The sequence below is a fragment of the Bombina bombina genome, chromosome 7 (genome assembly GCF_027579735.1).
Source record: "Bombina bombina isolate aBomBom1 chromosome 7, aBomBom1.pri, whole genome shotgun sequence".
Taxonomy (NCBI): Eukaryota; Metazoa; Chordata; class Amphibia; order Anura; family Bombinatoridae; genus Bombina; species Bombina bombina.
In genome coordinates, this window is record NC_069505.1 from 410,592,973 (window position 1) to 410,618,651 (window position 25,679).

The 25,679-nt window shown below is 40.7% G+C and overlaps 1 protein-coding gene across 2 annotated transcripts in view; it reads right to left on the reverse strand.

The window, feature by feature from the left end:
- SHISA5 (shisa family member 5) overlaps positions 1–23,276 on the reverse strand; it is a 37,127-nt gene extending 13,851 nt beyond the window's left edge. Inside the window, exons 1-3 of one of the 2 annotated variants that reach the window (XM_053721196.1) lie at positions 23,092–23,276; positions 13,692–13,854; positions 7,534–7,655 (exon numbers count right to left, since the gene is read on the reverse strand). In XM_053721196.1, the coding sequence (XP_053577171.1) occupies positions 7,534–7,655; positions 13,692–13,854; positions 23,092–23,239 (433 nt within the window). In that variant the 5' untranslated portion in view covers positions 23,240–23,276. The remainder of the gene's footprint in view (positions 1–7,533; positions 7,656–13,691; positions 13,855–23,091) is intronic. The other variant, XM_053721195.1, reaches the window with a different exon arrangement.
- Between the last annotated feature and the right edge of the window lie 2,403 nt (positions 23,277–25,679).

Consider the following 25,679-nt stretch of genomic DNA (forward strand, 5'->3'; position numbering starts at 1 on the left):
ACTGCATGATTAATCGCATATGCGATTTAAAATCGTAATTTATCGCTGCGGTTTAAAAACCGCGAGAGTATGCAATTTATAACCCCACCCACTATGATGTCATCTATGACGTACAGGAGGTCTCCGCAGCAACCACATGGGGGTAAGGGGGTGGCAGTGACTTACCAGTTCTGTACTAGTGCTGTACTAGCACATGGTGACTGACTGAGCTCAGGCTGAGGGGGGGCCGGGGGGCAGCCATGTCAGATCTAGCTGGAAGGATAGCCGACCATGCAGTGCTGAATGGACTAGCAGCGTTTTCTTGTCCGGTGTAGCAGCAAGCAAAGCGGCTCCCTCCCACCATGAATAGAAAGCTGGCCAGCTGGATGCACACTATGCGCACCCAAATACTCCATTAAAACGCTGCTTGGGGGGCCGGTGAGTGACTGTGGTAGTGTTGTGTAGTGGGACTCACTTGGCATAGGTCACTATTGCAATTACACAAAGTACAGTACTACAGATCTGTCTTATTTTAAATTACTGCAGGTATAGACCGTTCCTCTGTTATAATATTACCGTGGGTACAGAGCTAACATAGGATATGACTGCAGGGTATAGATCGTTCCTCTGTTATAATATTACCGTGGGGTACAGAGCTGACATAGGATATGACTGCAAGGTATAGACCGTTCCTCTGTTATAATAATACCGTGGGGTACAGAGCTGACGTAGGATATGACTGCAGGGTGCATAGCTTGGTTATTCTATAATTGAATACAGAACTTCCTTGCCCAGCAATAGAACAGGACAGAGATGGTTTGTTTTAGAATAAACTATTACTGCCGGTTATGGGACTGACTTCTATAATAAAACATTAGGTGCAGAGCTTACTTACTTTACAACATAATATTACATCTTGCACAGAGCTTGCTTGTTCTTATATGATATACTGCACACAAAAAAGATTACTGCATGCTATGGAGCATGATTACTTGCAATATTGCTACAGGCACAGAGATTGCTCACTCTGGAACTAAGAATATTACTGTATTTTATGAAGCTTGCTTAATTTTTAATAGAACATTAGTGCTGCAAGTTAAATGCATATTCAGTGTAATAAAATAATACTGTAGGTTATGAATATATATATATATATATATATATATATATATATATATATATATATATATATATATATATATATATATATATATATACACATATATACACACACATATACACACACACAGTGGATATAACAAGTATACACACCCCTGTTAAAATGTCAGGTTTCTGTGATGTAAAAAAATTAGACAAAGATAAATCATTTAAAAACTTTTTCCACCTTTAATGTGACCTATAAACTGTACAACTCAATTGCAAAACAAACTAAAATCTTTTAGGTGGAGGGAAGTAGAAATAAAAAAATAAAACAATATGGTTGGATAAGTATGAACACCCTTAAACTAATACTTTGTTGAAACACCCTTTGTTTTTATTACAGCACTCAGTCTTTTTGGGTATGAGTTTTTCAGCATGGCACATCTTGACATGGCAAGATTTGCCCACTCTTCTTTGCAAAAACACTCTAAATCTGTCAAATTGTGAGGGCACCTCTTGTGCACAGCCCTCTTCAGATCACCCCACAGATTTTCGATTGGATTCAGGTCTGGGCTCTGACTGGGCCATTCCAAAACTTTAATCTTCTTCTGGTGAAGCCATTCCTTTGTTGATTTGGATGTATGCTTTGGATCGTTGTCATGCTGAAAGATTTCTCTTCCTGTTCAGCTTTCTAGCAGAAGCCTGAAGGTTTTGTGCCAATATTGTCTGGTATTTGGAACTGTTCATTATTCCCTCTACCTTGACTAAGGCCCCAGTTCCAGCTGAAGAAAAACAGCCTCAAAGCATGATGCTGCCACCAAAATGCTTCACTGTGGGTATGGTGTCCTTTTGGTGATATGCAGTGTTGTTTTTGCGCCGAACATATCTTTTGGAATTATGGCCAAAAAGTTTAATCTTGGTTTCATCAAACCAGAACACCTTTTGTGACATGCTTTTGGGAGACTTCAGATGTGTTTTTGCAAAATTTAGCTGGGCTTTGATGATTTTTTTCGTAAGCAAAGGCTTCCGTCTTGCCCATCTACCCCATAGCCCAGACATATGAAGAATACGGGCGATTGTTGTAACATGCACCACACAGCCAGTACTTGCCAGATATTCCTGCAGTTCCTTTAATGTTGCTGTAGGCCTCTTGGCAGACTCCCAGACCAGTTTTCTTCTCGTCTTTTTATCAATTTTGGAGGGACGTCCAGTTCTTGGTAATGTCACTGTTGCACCATATTTTGTCCACTTGATGATGACTGTCTTCAATGTGTTCCATGGTATATCTAATGCCTTGGAAATTCTTTTGTACCCTTCTCCTGACTGATACTTTTTAACAATGAGATCCCTCTGATGCTTTAGAAGCTCTCTGCGGACCATGGCTTTTGCTGTAGGATGCGACTAACAAAATGTCAGGAAAGACCTACTAGAACAGCTGAACTTTATTTGGGGTTAATCAGAGACACTTTAAATGATGACAGGTGTGTACTGACTCCTATTTAACATGATTTTGAATGTGATTGCTCAATTCTAAACACAGCTACATCCCAAGTTATAAGCAACCACATTATTTTATTTTTTTATTTTTACTTCCCTCCACCTAGAAGTTTGTGCAGTTTATAGGTCACATTAAAGGTGGAAAAAGTTCTGAATGATTTATCTTTGTCTCATTTTTTTACATCACAGAAACCAAAAAGGTGTTATAGTCATTTATAAGAAAATAGCGATTAAATCGCAATCACAATTTTTTTTTGCCCATATCACCCAGCCCTAGTAAATACTATTGAGAATTACACAAGGGTTTGAACAATGTCAGTGCTGCTGTAATACTGTGTTTTAGGTGTTTTACTAATTCCCTCTTTTGTATAAATGCTCAGTATCTTTATATTCCTTTTTGCTACCTTAACAAACTAATTCATTTAATTACTCCTTCCCCCTCACCACCTGCACTGTTCATTAGCCCATCTCTCTTACCCTCACCTCACTTTTGTACTCATGAACTTCACACATTCGTAAACACTCTCTCCCCTCCCTGCACCTCACACCAAAAAGTCTCAATACTGCAAATCTGCATCTCATCTTATGTCACTCTCCCTCTTGCTCATACTAGCTGCTAGTGATATCTCCCCTAATCTTGGTCCGCCACAACTTCCGATTCTTGCACACCCATGGGTGACTGTCCATAGACTTATAAACAAAACTCTGGTAACCTTACTCAAATCCCTCTTGTATCTAAAGCCAACACCCCCTTCACTTGTGCACTCTGTAACACTTGCTCTGTTGGCAACAAGCTCACTTCTATCCATGACCTCTTTATCTCCCACTCTCTCAACCATCTAGCTCTCATAGAAACCTGGCTCTCTCCTTCAGACAGCATCCACTGCTGTACTGTCACATGGGGGTCTTCACTTCAGCCACACTCCTAGGTCTGGTAATAGACAAGGAGGCGGTGTAAGTATTTTACTTTCATCTTGTTACAGCCCATTTTCTTCATTCGAAACCTACGATTTGCTTATTCTCTCGCCTCTCTATACGTGTTGCAGTCATATTAACCCCCCCGGCTCATCAACTCAATTACTAGATCACTTTGCTGCCTGGCTACCTTATTTCCTTTCCTCAGATACACCTGCCCTCATTCTTGGGGACTTCAACCTCCCTGTTGACAATCCCACTGCCTCCTCTGTAAAACAACTTCTGCAACTCACTTCCTCTTTCGGTCTGTCACAATGCACTGACTTTCCCACTCACAAAGATGGTCACTCCCTTGATCTGATTTTCAGCCATCGATGCACTCTATCAAACAAATTCCCCTTTCCTCTTTCTAACTATCGTCTCCTCACTTGCAACATCACATCCCTCCCTACAACTCTCCCTCCTTCTACCCCTTACACCAAACTTCACAGAAGCATTAAAGGGACATTATACACTCATTTTTTCTTTGCATAAATGGTTTGTAGATGATCTATTTATATAGCCCATAAAGTTTTTTTTAAAATAAATGTATAATTTTGCTTATTTTTAAATAACATTGCTCTGATTTTCAGACTCCTAACCAAGCCCCAAAGTTTTATGTGAATACGGTCAGCTACCTTCTCCAGCTTGCTCCTGTTTGTGTAAATGGTCTTTTCATATGCAAAAGAAGGGGGAGGGGGGAGTGTCTTATTTCCCACTTGCAGTGGGCTTTCCAGCTACCTTTTCAACAGAGCCAAACTGACAGCTTCTAAGTAAGTTTTTAAACAGTTTTATACTGGATTTTTATATCGGTATCTGTGCATCTTATTCTTTATAGTAGTGTCTATTACATGCAGTTATATGAAAATGAGTGTATACTGCCCCTTTAAGTGACTAGATCAGCAACAGCTCTCACAAACCTCTGCTCTCTTCCATCTCCTCCTTTTTTTCCTGCCCTGACCAATCTGCCGCTACAATTCCAACTTTACATCGGTCATTAACAATTTGGCCCCTCCTACCATAGCTCAGAAGTCACACACTCATCCTCAGCCCTGACACACTACCTATGCAGATGACACTGGAGAAAATCTCGTAGTACAGCTGACTTTCTTCACTACAAGTTCATCTTGAACTCCTACTATTCTGTCCTTAGCCTTTCTAAGCAAGATTACTTCTCTAATCTTTCTTCAAACCCAAAGCATCTGTTCTTCACTTTCAACACTCTTCTCTGCCACCCCAACTCCTACTACAATTTCTCTCTCAGCTCAAGATTTGCCAGCAACTTCAATAACAAAATCGACTCCATCAGAAACTAAATCAGCTCTCAACATACTACCGGTCTCCCACCCCCTCAAAAGCTCACAATCATCCAAAACTCACATAGCCATAAATTCCCCGGTTACTGAGGAAGAAGTTAATGCCCTTATATCCTCCTCTCACCTCACTGCCTGCCCGTTGATCCCATCCCCTCACAGCTACTCTCCTCCCTCTATTCTACCCTAAACTCTATACTCATGCACATCTTCAATCCCTCCCTCAGCGCTGGTATATTTCCCTACTCTCTAAAACATGCACTGGTCACACCTATCCTCAAAACTCTCAATCCAACCTCCCCATCCAACTACCGCCCTATTTCCCTACTCTCTCTTGCCTCAAAGCTTCTTGAAAAGCTAGTATATGCACGTCTATCCCATTTCTGCCCCTTTACCACTTTCTGTTGGGGTACCACAAGGCTCTGTCCTCGGTCCCCTTCTCAATCTAAACGTCATCCTTAGGTTCCCTAATAAAGTCCCACGGGCTTCAATATAATTTATATGCTGATGACACCCAAATCTACCTCTCTGAACCAGACCTATCTCCTTCCTTGCTAACCTTTGTCACTAACTCTCTCATATCTCATCCTGGATGTCCTCTCACTACCTTAAAGGGATAGTAAATCCATTTTTTTTTTCTTTCTTGATTCAGATAGAGCATGCAATTTTAAGAAACTTTCTACTTTACTCCTATTATCAAGATAATGAAGACAACTGATAATAGAAGTAACTTAGAAAGTTGCTTAAAATTGCTGCTCTTTCTGAATCATAAAAGAAAAAAAAAATTGGGTTTACTATCCCTTTAAAGGGACATTAAAAACTAAATACATGCTATATAGAATGATGCATTCAAAGAAAAGATTAGTCCATGACTAACATGTAGATGTATTTTTTAAAGTTTCATCAGTTGTTTAAAAAGTGACAAAATAAGTGTAAAGTTTTAGTGTCTATAAAACACTGGGAGCTGCCATGTTGTAACTTGTGTTACCTTCTCTGCGACCTTCTCTGCTGTGGCCAATTAGGGTCAGTTATAAATAGGTCACTAGAGTGTGCAGCCAATGGTTGTGCTGGATTTAACAGTGTTCTGCAATTCCATTTCTAACAGGAACTGAAAAGCTCACAATTTCAGAATGGAATTACAGGCAAAGAGGACAAAATAAATAATGAAAGTATATTGCAGAGTCGTTTTATATATACAATTTATCATTTTATATTACCATCTCAAAGTGTTTAATGTCCCTTTAAGCTAAATCTCTCAAAAACTGAGCTCCTCATTTCCCCCCCTTCTTCCAAAATCTCCACCCCTATTTTTCTATAACTGTCAATAACTTTGTCATTACCCCTTCCCCGCATGCCCGATGTCTTGGGGTCACATTTGACTCAGATCTTTCTTTCACTCCTTACATTCAGTCTTTGGCCAAATCCTGTCGCTTTCACCTTAAAAACATCTCTAAAATTAGACATTTCCTTACACAAGACACGACAAAGATTTTAATGCACTCTCTCATCCTTTCCTGCCTTGACTACTGCAACTCCATCCTCTCTGGTCTCCCTAGCTGCCACCTAGCTCTTTTACAATCCATAATGAACACCCATGCCAGGCTCATCTTCTTTACACGTCACTCTTCATCTGCTGCACCTCTCTGCTACCAAAACTTGGTATTCAAGGAGGGAACATGAGTGCCCTTGTGTGTAAGGGTCTTAGGGTACTGGGTAGGGCAAGGTTAATGAAAACTGAGGTGTGGCGGGGGGGGTAATGTTATATTTAGTATGAAGGGGTATACTAGTAGGGCTGTGTTGGGTAGGGTAACTATAGTTGGGGCTGGGTTGGATACAGATACCTGTGGTTGGGGAAAGGCAACAATTAGGGTTAACTGTAGTGAGATACTGGGTCACAGTTAGGGTTAATTGCTGTTGAGGGTTGGGTTACAACTATGGTTAGGGGCCCAATCAGATAAGAGATAATAGAGGTGTGGGGGCTAGGATGGGCTTGGGTTAATCGTTTTTCAAGGTTGGGTTATTGTTATGGCTAGGGGCCTAGTCAGATAGGGAGAATTGAGGTGTGAGGGCCAGGATGGGCTTGGGTTAATAGTTTTTGAAGTTTGGGTTATTGTTATGGTTACGGGCCCGGTCAGATAGGGATAATTGAGGTGTGAAGTCCAGGTTGGATATGGTTAACTGCAGGAGGAGGATGCTGTGGTTAATCTTTGAGGTGGAGGTTGCATTTAGAGTCACTGGGATGTATATGATAAAGGTACCAGTAGCTCCAAAATGTTACGTCCTTTATATGAAAGTGCAGCATCTAAACATGTATACATTTTTTGCTGCATGAGAAAATATGTGGACTACATTTAAATTGTGACTAATACAGCTTAAAACAGTTGTTTAATTCCAACTAATCCTGATTGGCTGATAGGCACTTCCTACTTATCCGCATTGGCAAAGAGGCACTTCCTGTTAATGCTCATTGGTTAACAGACACTTCCTGAAAGTGTAAACTGAGCATTAATAGTTAGTACGATTATAAAAATTAAACAGATTTTACTTATTTGGAAGGGATACAATGAGGTCTATTTACGCCCCTGACTTGCGCTATATAACTGTGATAAACCTAGAGGTGTTCCTGATACCCACATCTGCATACAACAGCTGGGAAGCTCACCCGCTGTAACTGACCGGAGATACTTACTGTGTCTGGATCCTCCCGTACACATGTTTAGAATACCGCAGCAAGATTTGCAGATGCACGTAACGACTCCGGCAACCACTATCAAGCCAATTACAATGGCAGCTCCAAGTATCACCCAGAAACTGTTGAGAGAGAGAGGAAAGGTCTGGTGATCACACAGGGAAAGACTCATTGAGTAGACTGACAGCCTGGCATTGGATGGTACAAAAATATTGGGTCCAATGGTCTAAAGGTCAGGCCAAATGGTCTAAAAAGATCTGTCATTAATGCAAGATCCTTCAGGGCACTCTACATTTTACACGTGTATCTCGTCAAGGGTCATAACCTACATTTCCATATAAAAAGGCGATAAACATACACAAAACCCAAAATCTTTACTTCATGGTTCAGACAGAACATACTATTTTAAGCAACTTTCTAAATTACTAATTTGCTTAGTTCTCTTGCTATCATTTGTTGAAAAGCATACCTAGGTAGGCTCGATTAGTGGCTACACATATGCCTCTTTTCATTGGCTTAATGTGTTAAGCTAGTTCCTAATAGTACATTGCTGCTCCTTCAACTAAGGATACCAAGAGAATAAAGCAAATGGATAATAGAAGTAAAATTTGGAAAGTTGTTTAAAAAATTCTGTTGTAAAATTGCAAACAGATTGCATATAAAATCGTGTGTATTAAGTCTGCAATGTGACATTAAAAGGGACAGTCTAGTCAAAATTAAACTTTCATGATTCAGATAGGGCATGTCATTTTAAACAACTTCCCAGTTTATTTTTATCATCAAATTTGCTTTGTTCTCTTGGAATTCTTTGTTGAAAGCTAAACCTATGTAGGCTCATATGCTAATTTCAATGCATTTGAGTTTTTAACAACTAGACAGGATAAGTTCATGTGTGTCATATAGGTAACATTGTGCTCACTCCTTTGAAGTTATGTAGTCAGCACTGATTGGCTAAAATGCAAGTCTGTCAAAAGAACTGAAATAAAGGGGCAGTCTGCAGAGGCTTAGATACAAGGTAATCACAGAGGTAAAAAGTATATTAATATAACTGAGATACGGAGCAGTCTGCAGAGGCTTAGATACAGGGTAATCACAGAAGTAAAAAGTGTATTAATATAACTGAGAAAAAGGGGCAGTCTGCAGAGGATTAGCCACAAGGTAATCACAGAGGTAAAAAATGTATTAATATAACTGAGATAAGGGGCAGTCTGCAGGGGCTTAGATACAAGGTAATCACAGAGGTAAAAAGTATATTAATATAACTGAGATAAGGAGCAGTATGCAGAGGCTTAGATACAAGGTAATCACAGAGGTAAAAAGTATATTAATATAACTGAGATAAGGATCTGAAAGTGTAAACACAGAGAGGCGCCCAAATGTGTGTATTGATCAAAGTAAAGAAGCACAAACAACTGACGATCTGTGTACAGGGTACTCACAATAGCGTAGAGCACACCAATGTGCTTGTGGAAACAAGCTGGTAATCTGAGCTGACCAGCTAGCTCACTCCGGTGTGAAAACTCCTTTCCCCAATCCGGATGTCTGGTAGTGCCTTGCTTGCTTGAAAAAGTCGCCAGGCAGTAGTTGTATAATATCCAGATCTTTATTAAAACCACTACATAAAATAGCCTTGGAACATTAAATATCAAGGCAAACATGAATATGTCAGTTGTTTGTGCTTCTTTACTTTGATCGATACACACATTTGGGCGCCTCTCTGTGTTTACACTTTCAGATACTTTGATTTCCTGCTGGGGATTTTGGAGAGTGCTGCCGGAGTGACTGTGATCCTTTGGATATCCACTGGAGACTTTGAGCTATACTAACCCATTTGAATATCACGTATAGACGCTTTTGCACTTTACTGTTGAAGGGTTATATATTACATCTGATTTAATGAGTTTCCACTTTCATTTCAAATTTTTGGCTAGTACTTATTGTCCAATTAGAGACTTTGTACATATTTTTTGTCTTCATTTGTTACTATTTGCATTTGAATAGCGCCCTCTGGTGATCTAGGTCACAATTGTTTATAACTGAGATAAGGAGCAGTCTGCAGAGGGTTAGATGCAAGGTAATCACAGAGGTAAAAAGTATATTAATATAACTGAGATAAGGGGCAGTCTGCAGAGGCTTAGATACAAGGTAATCACAGAGGTAAAAAGTATATCAATATAACTGAGATAAGGGGCAGTCTGCAGAGGGTTAGATACAGGGTAATCACAGAGGTAAAAAGTATATTAATATAACTGAGATAAGGGGCAGTCTGCAGAGGCTTAGATACAAGGTAATCACAGAGGTAAAAAGTATATTTTTATAACAGTGTTGGTTATGCAAAACTGGGGAATGGATAATAAAGGGATTATCTATCTTTTTAAACAAACATTTTCAAGTAGACTGTCCCTTTAAGGCAGAAAATTCTCTACTTTTTCTGATTTTTTTTTTAATATTTAATATAAATGGTAAAACACATATTTAATGCACAATATTATAAAAGAGGTATAATTAATATAATTTAACACCTTGTCGTTAGTAGATTTTTTAGCAATAAATGTACATATTAGGTTTGGGGGTGCCGTCACTTTGTTTTCTGCAATTGTTTTACATTGGCCAAACTCCATTCACCTTATTTTGAGAAGCCAACCCAGTAGTAGATGAGGCTAATCACTGTCACTTTGTTAGCAAAACTTACATTGTTTTATCACTTCTGCTGAGTTCAATAAGAGACAAATATGTAGCAGGGTGAAACTTGTGAAGTCTATACAGGGAGTGCAGAATTATTAGGCAAATTAGTATTTTGACCACATCATCCCCTTTATGCATGTTGTCTTACTCCAAGCTGTATAGGCTCGAAAGCCTACTACCAATTAAGCATATTAGGTGATGTGCATCTCTGTAATGAGAAGGGGTGTGGTCTAATGACATCAACACCCTATATCAGGTGTGCATAATTATTAGGCAACTTCCTTTCCTTTGGCAAAATGGGTCAAGAGAAGGACTTGACAGGCTCAGAAAAGTCAAAAATAGTGAGATATCTTGCAGAGGGATGCAGCACTCTTAAAATTGCAAAGCTTCTGAAGCGTGATCATCGAACAATCAATCGTTTCATTCAAAATAGTCAACAGGGTCGCAAGAAGCGTGTGGAAAAACCAAGGCACAAAATAACTGCCCATGAACTGAGAAAAGTCAAGCGTGCAGCTGCCAAGATGCCACTTGCCACCAGTTTGGCCATATTTCAGAGCTGCAACATCACTGGAGTGCCCAAAAGCACAAGGTGTGCAATACTCAGAGACATGGCCAAGGTAAGAAAGGCTAAAAGACGACCACCACTGAACAAGACACACAAGCTGAAACGTCAAGACTGGGCCAAGAAATATCTCAAGACTGATTTTTCTAAGGTTTTATGGACTGATAAAATGAGAGTGAGTCTTGATGGGCCAGATGGATGGGCCCGTGGCTGGATTGGTAAAAGGCAGAGCGCTCCAGTCCGACTCAGACGCCAGCAAGGTGGAGGTGGAGTACTGGTTTGGGCTGGTATCATCAAAGATGAGCTTGTGGGGCCTTTTTGGGTTGAGGATGGAGTCAAGCTCAACTCCCAGTCCTACTGCCAGTTTCTGGAAGACACCTTCTTCAAGCAGTGGTACAGGAAGAAGTCTGCATCCTTCAAGAAAAACATGATTTTCATGCAGGACAATGCTCCATCACACGCGTCCAAGTACTCCACAGCATGGCTGGCAAGAAAGGGTATAAAAGAAGAAAATCTAATGACATGGCCTCCTTGTTCACCTGATCTGAACCCCATTGAGAACCTGTGGTCCATCATCAAATGTGAGATTTACAAGGAGGGAAAACAGTACACCTCTCTGAACAGTGTCTGGGAGGCTGTGGTTGCTGCTGCACGCAATGTTGATGGTGAACAGATCAAAACACTGACAGAATCCATGGATGGCAGGCTTTTGAGTGTCCTTGCAAAGAAAGGTGGCTATATTGGTCACTGATTTGTTTTTGTTTTGTTTTTGAATGTCAGAAATGTATATTTGTGAATGCTGAGATGTTATATTGGTTTCACTGGTAAAAATAAATAATTGAAATGGGTATATATTTGTTTTTTGTTAAGTTGCCTAATAATTATGCACAGTAATAGTCACCTGCACACACAGATATCCCCCTAAAATAGCTATAACTAAAAACAAACTAAAAACTACTTCCAAAACTATTCAGCTTTGATATTAATGATTTTTTTGGGTTCATTGAGAACATGGTTGTTGTTCAATAATAAAATTAATCCTCAAAAATACAACTTGCCTAATAATTCTGCACTCCCTGTAGTGTGCGCTTCTAATTCTGAGAAATGGAAAACTCTTAATTTGCAGGATTAGGGGGCGAAATAAAAAATAAAAGTATATAACAAACGTTGCTGTACAGAGCATAATTAAACATTTCTATTACAGTCTCAAGGTGTTTCATGTCCTTTTAAGCCTTTGACAGGATGTAAACACATAGTTAAATATCAGCTCTGATTCTGAGCTGTAAACAACCAGTGATTGGAGACTATGTAGTATGTATATATGCTACTCACCAGCTGTGTTCTGTTTTGAACTCTATTCCGTGCATAGCTGTTCCAGAACTGACTAACAATGTGTTTAATCCATTTAAGTTAAAAGATTAAAGGACTGTACTGTAATATTAGGTTTCCCCCTAATGTGATTCCGATGACTTCTTTTACCAACTGCAGAGTATAAAATGTATGGGAAGTTGCTCCGTTAGGTTAGTATATAATATATATATATATATATATAATAGAAGTGTGTGTTTTTTCTCTATACATGAAACCACAACCTATTCAAATTGGCTGAGTTTACAGGGAGAGCAGACACTTATTTTTCTCTATAAACACAATGTCTTCCTTAAAGGTCAATAATAGTAAAAAAAAGTTAGAGCATGTAATTGTTAGACTATTGACCCTACACTACTGTGTGTTTAACCAAGGCAAAGGGGTTAAATGCATAGTAGAAGTGTTGCTCTGGACCAATACAAGTCCCAAGTAGAAACTGCCCCAATCCAATTAGTAGTGCTAGCTGCACATTCACTTTTGCTGGCCCCTCACCCCAACACTCACTATAACTGCCCCCTGACCCCCAAACACACACACATACCCTTTAACTGGGGTGAGGGCCGTTTATAGTGTCTGTTTGGGGTGAGGGGACAGTTATAGAGTGTGTTTGGTGGTCGGGATGGTTATAGTGTGTTTGTGTTTAGTGGTGAGGGGACGGTTATAGTGTGTGTTTTAAAGAGGGGGACTGTTATAGTGTGTGTTTAGGGGTGAGGGGCTGTTTATAGTGTGTGTTTGAGAGTCAGGGGACAAACACACAAACTATAACATTCTCCTGACCCCCAAACACACACTATAAATGGCCCCTCATCCCAAACACACACTATAAAGCTGTCCCCTGACCCCTAAAAACACACACACACACACACTATAACCATCCCCTCACCCCCAAACACACACTAACTGTCCCCTGACTCCCAAACACGCACTATAACTATCCCCTCACCCCTAAACACGCACTATAACCGTCCCCTCACCCCTAAACACACACACTATAAGCATCCCCTCACTTCTAAACATGCACTCTAACCGTCCCCTCACCCCTAAACACACACACTATAACCATCCCCTCACCCCCAAACACACACACACACTAACTGTCCCCTGACTCCCAAACACGCACTATAACTATCCCCTCACCCCTAAACATGCACTATAACCGTCCCCTCACCCCTAAACATGCACTATAACCGTCCCCTCACCCCTAAACACACACACGCACACTATAACCATCCCCTCACTTCTAAACATGCACTATAACCGTCCCCTCACCCCTAAATACACACACACACACTATAACCGTCCCCCCACCCCTAAACACACACTATAACTGTCCCCTGACTCCCAAACACACACTATAACCATCCCCTTGCCCCTAAATATGCACTATAACCATCCCCTCACTCCTAAACCCACCCCCTATAAGAGTTCACGCTCTCTACACACCCTATAATTAGCATCCACCACTGAGGGGAAAAAAAAACGCACATTAAAAAGTGTCCTGTGCCCCCAAACACAATTACTAGTAGGTGCATCTGTCACTTACTTTGTCACCACACACAAGAATTGGCCTTGGTCCAGCGCAGCCATTGGGATAATGCTGCAGTATCTCTCTACACATGTCCCTGAGCAGAAGGACAGGATGCAGGTTTGAGCCTGGTGAAAGCGAAGGTCATTCCCTATATACGCTGCACAATCCTGAGAAAATACTAGGAGACAAAATAGAGAATCAACCAGGAGTTAAAATAGCAATTAAAAAAAATAAACAAACCACTAAAGCAATAAAATGATGCGGTTGCAGAATGATTTGCTTTGTATGTACAACACAACACGCCTATTCAGGATTTCATTTACTTTGGAACAAATTCAGTAATTTCTTTTGAAAACTCATTAAACCAGTCTGGGAGCATTCATTTAAAGACACAGAATTACCAAAAGAACAGGATAAGTCAAGGGATAAAACTTACTCCCTCTACAGAAAGTTACTGAAAAATTGTATTTTGTTTCAGTGGGAGTTACCACTGATTATTTTGTTTAAAGGGATGAGAAACTCAAAATTTGTCTTTCATGATTCAGATAGACAATGTGATTTTAAAAATCTGATTTACTTCTGTTACCAATTTGTATTAGTTCTCTTGGTATCTTTTGTTGAAAAGCAGGGACGTATGCTTAGGAGCCGGACCATTTCTGGGGTACTATATGGCAGCAGTTTATGTTATTCATTTGCAAGAGCACTAGATGGCAGCTGGTTTATGTTATTCATTTGCAAGAGCACTAGATGGCAGCAGTTTATGTTATTCATTTGCAAGAGCACTAGATGGCAGCAGTTTATGTTATTCATTTGCAACAACACTAGATGGCAGCAGTTTATGTTATCCATTTGCAAGAGCACTAGATGGCAGCAGTTTATGTTATTCATTTGCAAGAGCACTAGATGGCAGCTGGTTTATGTTATTCATTTGCAAGAGCACTAGATGGCAGCAGTTTATGTTATTCATTTGCAAGAGCACTAGATGGCAGCAGTTTATGTTATTCATTTGCAAGAGCACTAGATGGCAACAGTTTATGTTATTCATTTGCAAGAGCACTAGATGGCAGCTGGTTTATGTTATTCATTTGCAAGAGCACTAGATGGCAGCAGTTTATGTTATTCATTTGCAAGAGCACTAGATGGCAGCAGTTTATGTTATTCATTTGCAACAACACTAGATGGCAGCTGGTTTATGTTATTCATTTGCAAGAGCACTAGATGGCAGCAGTTTATGTTATTCATTTGCAAGAGCACTAGATGGCAGCTGGTTTATGTTATTCATTTGCAAGAGCACTAGATGGCAACAGTTTATGTTATTCATTTGCAAGAGCACTAGATGGCAGCTGGTTTATGTTATTCATTTGCAAGAGCACTAGATGGCAGCAGTTTATGTTATTCATTTGCAAGAGCACTAGATGGCAGCTGGTTTATGTTATTCATTTGCAAGAGCACTAGATGGCAGCAGTTTATGTTATCCATTTGCAACAACACTAGATGGCAGCAGTTTGTTATTCATTTGCAAGAGCACTAGATGGCAGCAGTTTATGTTATTCATTTACAAGAGCACTAGATGGCAGCAGTTTATGTTCATTTGCAAGAGCACTAGATGGCAGCAGTTTATGTTCATTTGCAAGAGCACTAGATGGCAGCAGTTTATGTTCATTTGCAAGAGCACTAGATGGCAGCTGGTTTATGTTATCCATTTGCAAGAGCACTAGATGGCAGCAGTTTATGTTATCCATTTACAAGAGCACTAGATGGCAGCAGTTTATGTTATTCATTTGCAAGAGCACTAGATGGCAGCAGTTTATGTTATCCATTTACAAGAGCACTAGATGGCAGCAGTTTATGTTATTCATTTGCAAGAGCACTAGATGGCAGCAGTTTAAGTTATTCATTTGCAAGAGCACTAGAGGGCAGAAGTTTATGTTATTCATTTGCAAGAGCACTAGAGGGCAGCACTATTTCCTACCATGTAGTGCTCTAGATGCCTACCTAGGTATCTCTTCAACACAGATTAACATGGGAGCGAATCAAATTTGATAATAGAAGTAAATTGGAAACTTTTTTAAAGTACCACTGTAAGTTTTTTTTTAAAAAAAAAAATAATAATAATAATTTTAACGTTTTATAACATATTTCCCATAGCATGTCTTTTCCGCTTTCCTACCTTACCGTTGTAATCCGTTTTAAAAAAAAAAAAAAAAAATCTTTCCAAACCCAGATGCTCCTAGCCAATCCGTTTTGCAAACCACAGTTTGAAGATGGCGACCGTAGCTTCGACTGCGCATGCGCAATATTGCGCATGCACAATATTGCGCAACGTCAGTAACTTCCAGACCGGTGTTCTAAAGAAAATGGTATACCGCATAGGAATGTGTATACCACGTCACTTTAGGTCACGTGACTCAGCTGCTGGAACGGTGTTGGGCTCATTGCGCATGCGGAAGAGGCCCAACCTCCTCCTAACAGCTGATGTAATGTAAACCACGGATCGATGAAATATATGGCCCGTAATCACTCGCGCGCACTGCGGTCGCTTTGAGTGTATTTGAGCGAGCTAAAAACAGTGACAAATGTGACAGCATAGTGCTACTGTCATTATACCCACACCACACACCCTCACCATCCATATCCCACCCTACCGGAATAAAATATTGGAGCAGTCACCGGAGTTAATAGAAAAATATAGCCTTTATTACAAAATTCCAAACCTAAGTTTCAAAATGTTTTGGTGTCAACTTACACCTTTTTCGTCAAGTCGGCGGCGCCCAATGGATCAATGAGGAGTAGGGCCGTGTGCGCATGCGCATTGCAGTTTACAGTCCATAGAATCCTGCGACCCGTTGTTATGTAATAAATATCCTTAAACAGATGTTTGGAGGAGGTTGGGCCTCTTGCGCATGCGCATTGAGCGCCACACCCCTCCAACAGGTGATAATACGTCACCGGAAGTGACGTAGTATACACATTCCTATGGATTACCAGTTTCTTTAGAACACCGGCTCCGACACAGAAGATTGTGGCGTGAGTAACACAGAGTGCGCATGCACTATTTGGTCACTTTGACAAAATTTTAGGTTTGTATGTTTGATGTCATGCAAGTAATTTGAAAAATGTATTTAAAGATTAAAAAAAACAAAAAGATAAAAGTTTGTAATCCTTTAAAATTGTTGCTCTATCTGAAGCATTAAAGAAAAAAAATAAGTTTAATATCCCTTTTAGTGGCTGATTTTATTTGATTAAAAAAGCATGAAATAATCTGAGTCAGGGTTAGTTTAGTAAATAGGAGATCAGTAACCGGTTGAATCCAAAACAGGACAAAGCTATGTGAATTGCAAGGAGTACGCCTTTACGCATTAGCTAGCAAAGTGCTGTAGTTCTCTCTGGCAGCTAAGGTGTGTGAGCCTGTCCTGATAACATGCAGTAATGAGACCACTCTATATTACAAACCTAGCAAGCACTGTATAAGCCTGTCCTGATAACGTGCCGTAGAGACCACTCTATATTACAAACCTAGCAAGCACTGTATAAGCCTGTCCTGATAACGTGCCGTAGAGAACACTCTATATTACAAACCTAGCAAGCACTGTATAAGCCTGTCCTGATAACGTGCCGTAGAGACCACTCTATATTACAAACCTAGCAAGCACTGTATAAGCCTGTCCTGATAACGTGCAGTAACTAGACCACTCTATATTACAAACCTAGCAAGCACTGTATAAGCCTGTCCTGATAACGTGCAGTAAAGAGACCACTCTATATTACAAACCTAGCAAGCACTGTATAAACCTGTCCTGATAACGTGCCGTAGAGACCACTCTATATTACAAACCTAGCAAGCACTGTATAAGCCTGTCCTGATAACGTGCAGTAACTAGACCACTCTATATTACAAACCTAGCAAGCACTGTATAAGCCTGTCCTGATAACGTGCAGTAACTAGACCACTCTATATTACAAACCTAGCAAGCACTGTATAAGCCTGTCCTGATAACGTGCAGTAATGAGACCACTCTATATTACAAACCTAGCAAGCACTGTATAAGCCTGTCCTGATAACGTGCAGTAATGAGACCACTCTATATTACAAACCTAGCAAGCACTGTATAAGCCTGTCCTGATAACGTGCAGTAAAGAGACCACTCTATATTACAAACCTAGCAAGCACTGTATAAGCCTGTCCTAATAACGTGCAGTAATGAGACCACTCTATATTACAAACCTAGCAAGCACTGTATAAGCCTGTCCTGATAACGTGCAGTAACGAGACCACTCTATATAACAAACCTAGCAAGCACTGTATAAGCCTGTCCTGATAACGTGCAGTAATGAGACCACTCTATATAACAAACCTAGCAAGCACTGTATAAACCTGTCCTGATAACGTGTCGTAGAGACCACTCTATATTACAAACCTAGCAAGCACTGTATAAGCCTGTCCTGATAACGTGCAGTAATGAGACCACTCTATATTACAAACCTAGCAAGCACTGTATAAGCCTGTCCTGATAACGTGCAGTAATGAGACCACTCTATATTACAAACCTAGCAAGCACTGTATAAGCCTGTCCTGATAACGTGCAGTAACTAGACCACTCTATATTACAAACCTAGCAAGCACTGTATAAGCCTGTCCTGATAACGTGCAGTAAAGAGACCACTCTATATTACAAACCTAGCAAGCACTGTATAAGCCTGTCCTGATAACGTGCAGTAAAAAGACCACTCTATATTACAAACCTAGCAAGCACTGTATAAGCCTGTCCTGATAACGTGCAGTAAAGAGACCACTCTATATTACAAACCTAGCAAGCACTGTATAAGCCTGTCCTGATAACGTGCAGTAACGAGACCACTCTATATTACAAACCTAGCAAGCACTGTATAAGCCTGTCCTGATAACGTGCAGTAAAGAGACCACTCTATATTACAAACCTAGCAAGCACTGTATAAGCCTGTCCTGATAACGTGCAGTAACGAGACCACTCTATATTACAAACCTAGCAAGCACTGTATAAGCCTGTCCTGATAACGTGCAGTAATGAGACCACTATATTACACACCTAGCAAGCACTGTATAAGCCTGTCCTGATAACGTGCAGTAAAGAGACCACTCTATATTACAAACCTAGCAAGCACTGTATAAGCCTGTCCTGATAACGTGCAGTAAAGAGACCACTCTATATTACAAACCTAGCAAGCACTGTATAAGCCTGTCCTGATAACATGCAGTAAAGAGACCACTCTATATTACAAACCTAGCAAGCACTGTATAAGCCTGTCCTGATAACGTGCAGTAAAGAGACCACTCTATATTACAAACCTAGCAAGCACTGTATAAGCCTGTCCTGATAACGTGCAGTAATGAGACCACTCTATATTACAAACCTAGCAAGCACTGTATAAGCCTGTCCTGATAACATACAGTCAAGAGGGACCTTAAATCACAGACACCAAGCACTGTCAGCCTATCCTGATAATGGGCAGCATGTAATATTAAGACACAGGCAGCTGTCTGCAGAGCTAACAGAATTGCCCAGGTGACCCCCCTCCCTTAATTTGATGAACAAAGGCTGCTGGAAAGAAGTTCCATGAGTTAAGTTTCGATTCTCCAGCCTCACGTGTAACAGCTCCTGGGAAGGGCTGAGGGATGAGAAGAGACCCCTCCCTGTCTACGCCTACATATCTGCACTCTTTCTGCTCTTCCCAAGCTGTGTAATGTCAATAAGTGTCTACCTAGATAAAGGATGTGCTGAACTGTATAGTGATAGGAGTAGCTACACACCACACTGTATAGTAATAAGGAGTAGCTACACACCGCACTGTATAGTGATAAGGAGTAGCTACACACCGCACTCTATAGTGATAAGGAGTAGCTACACACCGCACTCTATAGTGATAAGGAGTAGCTACACACTGCACTCTATAGTGATAAGGAGTAGCTACACACTGCACTCTATAGTGATAAGGAGTAGCTACACACTGCACTCTATAGTGATAAGGAGTAGCTACACACCGCACTCTATAGTGGTATGGAGTAGCTACACACACACTGTATAGTGATTGGAGTAGCTACACACTGCACTGTATAGTGATAGGAGTAGCTACACACCCACTGTATAGTGATAGGAGTAGCTACACACCCACTGTATAGTGATAGGAGTAGCTACACACCCACTGTATAGTGATAGGAGTAGCTACACACCCACTGTATAGTATTAGGAGTAGCTACACACCGCACTGTTTAAAATACAAAAAACAAAAGGCACAACAATTCTAAGGACTAACCTATTCACATGTGAAATAGCTTCACTCATTATGTATTGGGTATAGGTTCTATGCATTTAAACAAAAAGAAAAAATACATTTAACAGCACTCAAACTCCACAAAAATGTATTTTGCAATTGACTATTACATTAATCTCATAGTTGGTGTGTGTCACTTTAAGTAAAATAACATTTATTTAAGCAAAGTAAACACGGGATTCAAGTTAAACCACCCTGCAGCAACTTTATTTCCAATATGTGAGAGATTATTTGTTGTAACAGTTCACAGCTAATGAGAATGATTTAATAGTCAATTACAAAACACATTTTTGTGGACTTTGGGTGCTGTTAAATGTATTTCATTTTGTGGGTCTTTAACCCATTAAGCTACAATTGTGCTGTATAGTGATAACCAGTAACTACACACGGCACTGTATAGTGATAACCAATAACTACACACGGCACTGTATAGTGATAACCAGGAGCTAATACACACTGCACTGTATAGTGATAACCAATAACTACACACGGCACTGTATAGTGATAACCAGTAGCTACACTCTGCAATGTATAGTGATAAGCAGTAGCTACACACCGCAATGTATAGTGATAAGCAGTAGCTACACACCGCAATGTATAGTGATAAGCAGTAGCTACCCACAGCACTGTATAGTGATAACCAGTAACTACACACGGCTCTGTATAGTGATAACCAGTAACTACACATGGCTCTGTATAGTGAGAACTAGTAACTACACACAGCACTGTATAGTGATAACCAGTAACTACACATGGCACTGTATAGTGATAACTAGTAACTACACACCGCACTGTATAGTGATAACCAGTAACTACACATGGCACTGTATAGTGATAACTAGTAACTACACACCGCACTGTATAGTGATAACCAGTAACTACACATGGCACTGTATAGTGATAACTAGTAACTACACACCGCACTGTATAGTGATAACCAGTAACTACACATGGCACTGTATAGTGATAACCAGTAACTACACACCGCACTGTATAGTGATAACCAGTAACTACACATGGCACTGTATAGTGATAACTAGTAACTACACACCGCACTGTATAGTGATAACCAGTAACTACAAACAGCTCTGTATAGTGATAACCAGTAACTACACACCACACTGTATAGTGAGAACTAGTAACTACACATGGCACTGTATAGTGATAACTAGTAACTACACACCGCACTGTATAGTGATAACCAGTAACTACAAACGGCTCTGTATAGTGATAACCAGTAACTACACACCACACTGTATAGTGAGAACTAGTAACTACACACAGCACTGTATAGTGATAACCAGTAACTACACACCGCACTGTATAATAATATATCATTCTGCTTTGTATAAACACATTGATAATAAATATGAAGCAATGTGCTATGGCTCTATTTTTTAAACAAAGGGTTAACACAAGACGTTTCCTGCAGTTGCAATGGCGTCTAGATTTCAGTTTCCTTGTGAAAACAATATATGGTGGTTCAAGCGGGTATTATTTTTTTGGAGGGAAGGAGGGTTGCACCATTGTTATCAAATTTACTTTTTTCTCTTAGTATCCTTTGCTGTGATTTGACCTCTATCTTTTTAACTTTTTACTATAAATGTGTTACTCTGTGAACTAAGCAAGAACTTTAAAACTGAAAAAAAAGCCTTGAGAACAACTAATAATTGCCGCTCTAAACCAGACAGGTATGTTCAACAGGTCTATGGTGTAGAATCTGAAAAAGTCCCAAAATGCAGAGATGGATTGGAACGGCTCTAAATGTGAAAATAAATCAAATGAAAAAAAATAAAAAAAATCTTGAAATGCGCTTCGCATGGGAATTCCGATGAAGTGGACTGAATCTCACTGTGTCCTAAGCGACAATAACATTGTGTTATTACATCAGATGCTATAATAAAATATTCCCAATTAAAAATAGGCTTTAGTCAGGTAACTATCTTAAAGGGACATTATTAAAGCACAAATGACGGGAACGAAATTGATTCAACTAGTAATTTGTGCATTTGTTTTTCAAGCTTACTATGTTTTTAACCATTTAAAAACATAGGTAAAGTCCTGCTTGGGAGCAAACAGTATTGCAGTTACTGAGCAAGATATGGCTAGTAAGCTAATCAAGAGTGTAATTTTCTCCACTCGCCAACCATGTTCTGCTTGGTAGCTGCGAGGCTGGTGGCTTCTCTGTGTAATTGTGCATTACAAGTTCCCTTAAATTTGACATATATATATATATATATATATATATATATATATATATATATATATATACACACACACACATATACATACATTCTTTTATTATTGTGCAATTTTTCTGTTGCACCCCAGGTGAATTTACAATTGGAATCCGGAGTGCTTGTCCGTTTGGCTTATGTGTGTGTATACACACACACACACACATATATATTTATTTACACACACATATAAATATATATATTTACACACACACACATATATATATATACACACACACATATATATATATATATACACACACACATATATATATATACACACACACACATATATATATGTATTTACACACACACAGACAAACAAAACACATACTTTTTAGAGATAGATGTACCAGCTGCAGAGAAAGGAAACCTTTGTTGCTCCGTTGATTGGTATAAGTAAGACTGAGGGGGGTCATGTTTTATATGTGGGAGACAAAGAAACTAATACTTTGTCAGATTAAATTAACTATAGTATAGACTGGGTGCTGTATAGTGACCCTGTACTGTAAATATACACTGACCATGTGCTATAGTGATGGTCGCTATTTGCTGCTAGTGTGCTCATTGTTAGAGTAGTTGTACTGATAATGATACCCTTGTGTTATATAATGATGCACACAGTTATATACTGATGCAGAGAGTATATACAGAACTCATGGGTATCTCAGCAGCAATAACAAACGCTGTGTGCTACAGCATACTACCGTATGATCACTATGACTACACATAAGTAATGAGTAGCTATAGTATACAGCACTAAAGCACACGAGGTCAGTGAGCCTGTGCTGCCCCCTCCCCTCCATGTGACCACCATATGTGTTAGCTGATTCCCCCTATGCCTCCCGCCACAGGCCCAGGGTACTCACCTCCAGGCAGGCAGAGCAGGCTAAGGGCCCCTAGGAGGGCGATGGGTGTTGGTGCCATGATACTTTGTGTTGGAGCTGCAGGGAACCTTCCTGTGTGAGATGCAGAAGAGAAATGCTCTGCTCCCAGCCCCGCACCTCCCAGTGACATCAGCAACACAACCCGTCTGCAAGGAGGGGGCTGCACTGGGGTTAACCCCTCCCTGCCAATCTCACATTACCAGCTGTACTCAGGGGGCTGCACTGGGGTTAACCCCTTCCTGCCAATCTCACATTACCAGTTGTACTCAGGGGGCTGCACTGGGGTTAACCCCTCCCTGCCCATCTCACATTACCAGCTGTACTCCGGGAACTGCACTGGGGTTAACCCCTTCCTGCCCATCTCACATTACCAGCTGTACTCAGGGGGCTGCACTGTGGTTAACCCCTCCCTGACCATGTCAAATTATCAGCTGTACTCAGCAGCTGCACTGGGGTTAACCCCTTCCTGCCCATCTCACATTACCAGCTGTACTCAGGGAACTGCACTGGGGTTAACCCCTCCCTGCCCATTACCAGCTGTACTAAGGGGGCTGCACTGAGGTTAACCCTTCCCTGCCAATCTCACATTACCAGCTGTACTCAGGGGGCTGCACTGGGGTTAACCCCTCCCTGCCAATCTCACATTACCAGCTGTATTCAGGGGCTGCACTGGGGTTAACCCCTTCCTGACCAAGTCACATTACCAGCTGTACTCAGCAGCTGCACTGGGGTTAACCCTTTCCTGCCCATCTCACATTACCAGCTGTACTCAGGGAACTGCACTGGGGTTAACCCCTTCCTGCCCATCTCACATTACCAGCTGTACTCAGGGAACTGCACTGGGGTTAACCCCTCCCTGCCCATCTCACATTACCAGCTGTACTCAGGAGCTGCACTGGGGTTAACCCCTCCCTGCCCATCTCACATTACCAGCTGTACTCAGGGGCTGCACTGTGGTTAACCCCTCCCTGACCATGTCACATTACCAGCTGTACTCAGCAGCTGCACTGGGGTAAACCCTTTCCGGCCAATCTCATATTATCAACTGTAATCAGGGGCCTGCACTGGGGTTAACCCCTCCCTTCTAATCTCACATTACCAGCTGTACTCAGGGGGCTGCACTGGGGTTAACCCCTTCTGGCCAATCTCACATTATCAACTGTACTCAGGGGGCTGCACTGGGGTTAACCCCTCCCTACCAATCTCACATTACCAGCTGTACTCAGGGGGCTGCATTGGGGTTAACCCCCCCTTGCCCATCTCACTTTACCAGCTGTACTCAGGGGGGTGCACTGGGGTTACCCCCTCCCTACCAATCTCACATTACCACCTGTACTCAGGGGGCTGCACTGGGGTTAATCCCCCCTTGCCCATCTCAATTTACCAACTGTACTCAGGGGGCTGCACTGGGGTTAACCCCTCCCTACCAATCTCACATTACCAGCTGTACCGGGGCTACACTGGGATTAACCCCTTCTCTCTGCCTAGGACCTACACTTCGCCTCCTCTTTTGTTACTTCTTCTCATTCCTGTATACAGGACTTCTCCAGATTGGCCCCAATTTTGTGTAAATCCTTGCCTCGCTCCACAAGACTCACATTTAGCTTTCACAGTTTCAAGCACTCGTTAAAGGAACATAAAACCCAAATATTTGTCCTTTCATTTATATTTTGCCCCGTTTGCTGTCCTTGAAGTCTGAACATTGTGGATTTTCCAATACTGAAAACTAAAAGAGCACATGACAGCTCAAGTCTAACCCTGTAAACTAAGTAACTAAATAATAATAAAAGACCAGAAAAGAGTGTCAGGCAAATGAAAGTAGTGTAGCTCTCTGCAAATCTACTCAACAGGAAATGAATTCAATAAAAGGAATCAGTTGCGCTATAAAAGCTAGACACTCATACACTAGAAGTAATAAACTAGTAAGCTTTTGTTCAGAGCAGAAACACTTCTCTCAAAAAACTGATTAAGTTAATGATATATACTATTAGGACATAGAGTTAAAATCCTATTTGGACACAGAGTAAAAAATCCTATTCAGGACAAAAAAAATGCAAGCAAAATGAGTTTCAAAACACAGTAGTGTACTAATAAACATAAAACACATACACATAAAATTAAATCCACTGGTGGACTAAATACAAAAGTACTTAATGAATCTATAAAAAACAAAACTCTGGGGGGAACTTCCGGGCAGCGACCATCTTAGGTGCAATATTCTGAGCTGCTACTAGTATGTGAGATTTTTTCTTCAAAGCAGCGGTAATTGGAATCATCCAGGATGTGGGAACCCAGATTCTAATTTGTGAAAGACACCTGCTTTGATCAAGCCTTTTACCAAAGTTCTATGCAGCCCTAATATACCGGAGATTGTCTGGGGCCCTACACCTCCGCTTTAACCCCCCTGCAGGTATCTTTGGCTGCCTGCTGTAACGCAGTCTTGAGAGTAAGCTGCTATTGAATTCTTTGAATTTCCTGTTTAAGCATGGAGGAGACATACTTGGCAATACGAAACCTGAGGCTCGATTTTGAGCGCACAATGTGTGACAGGCTGGATCGCCTTGTGTGCA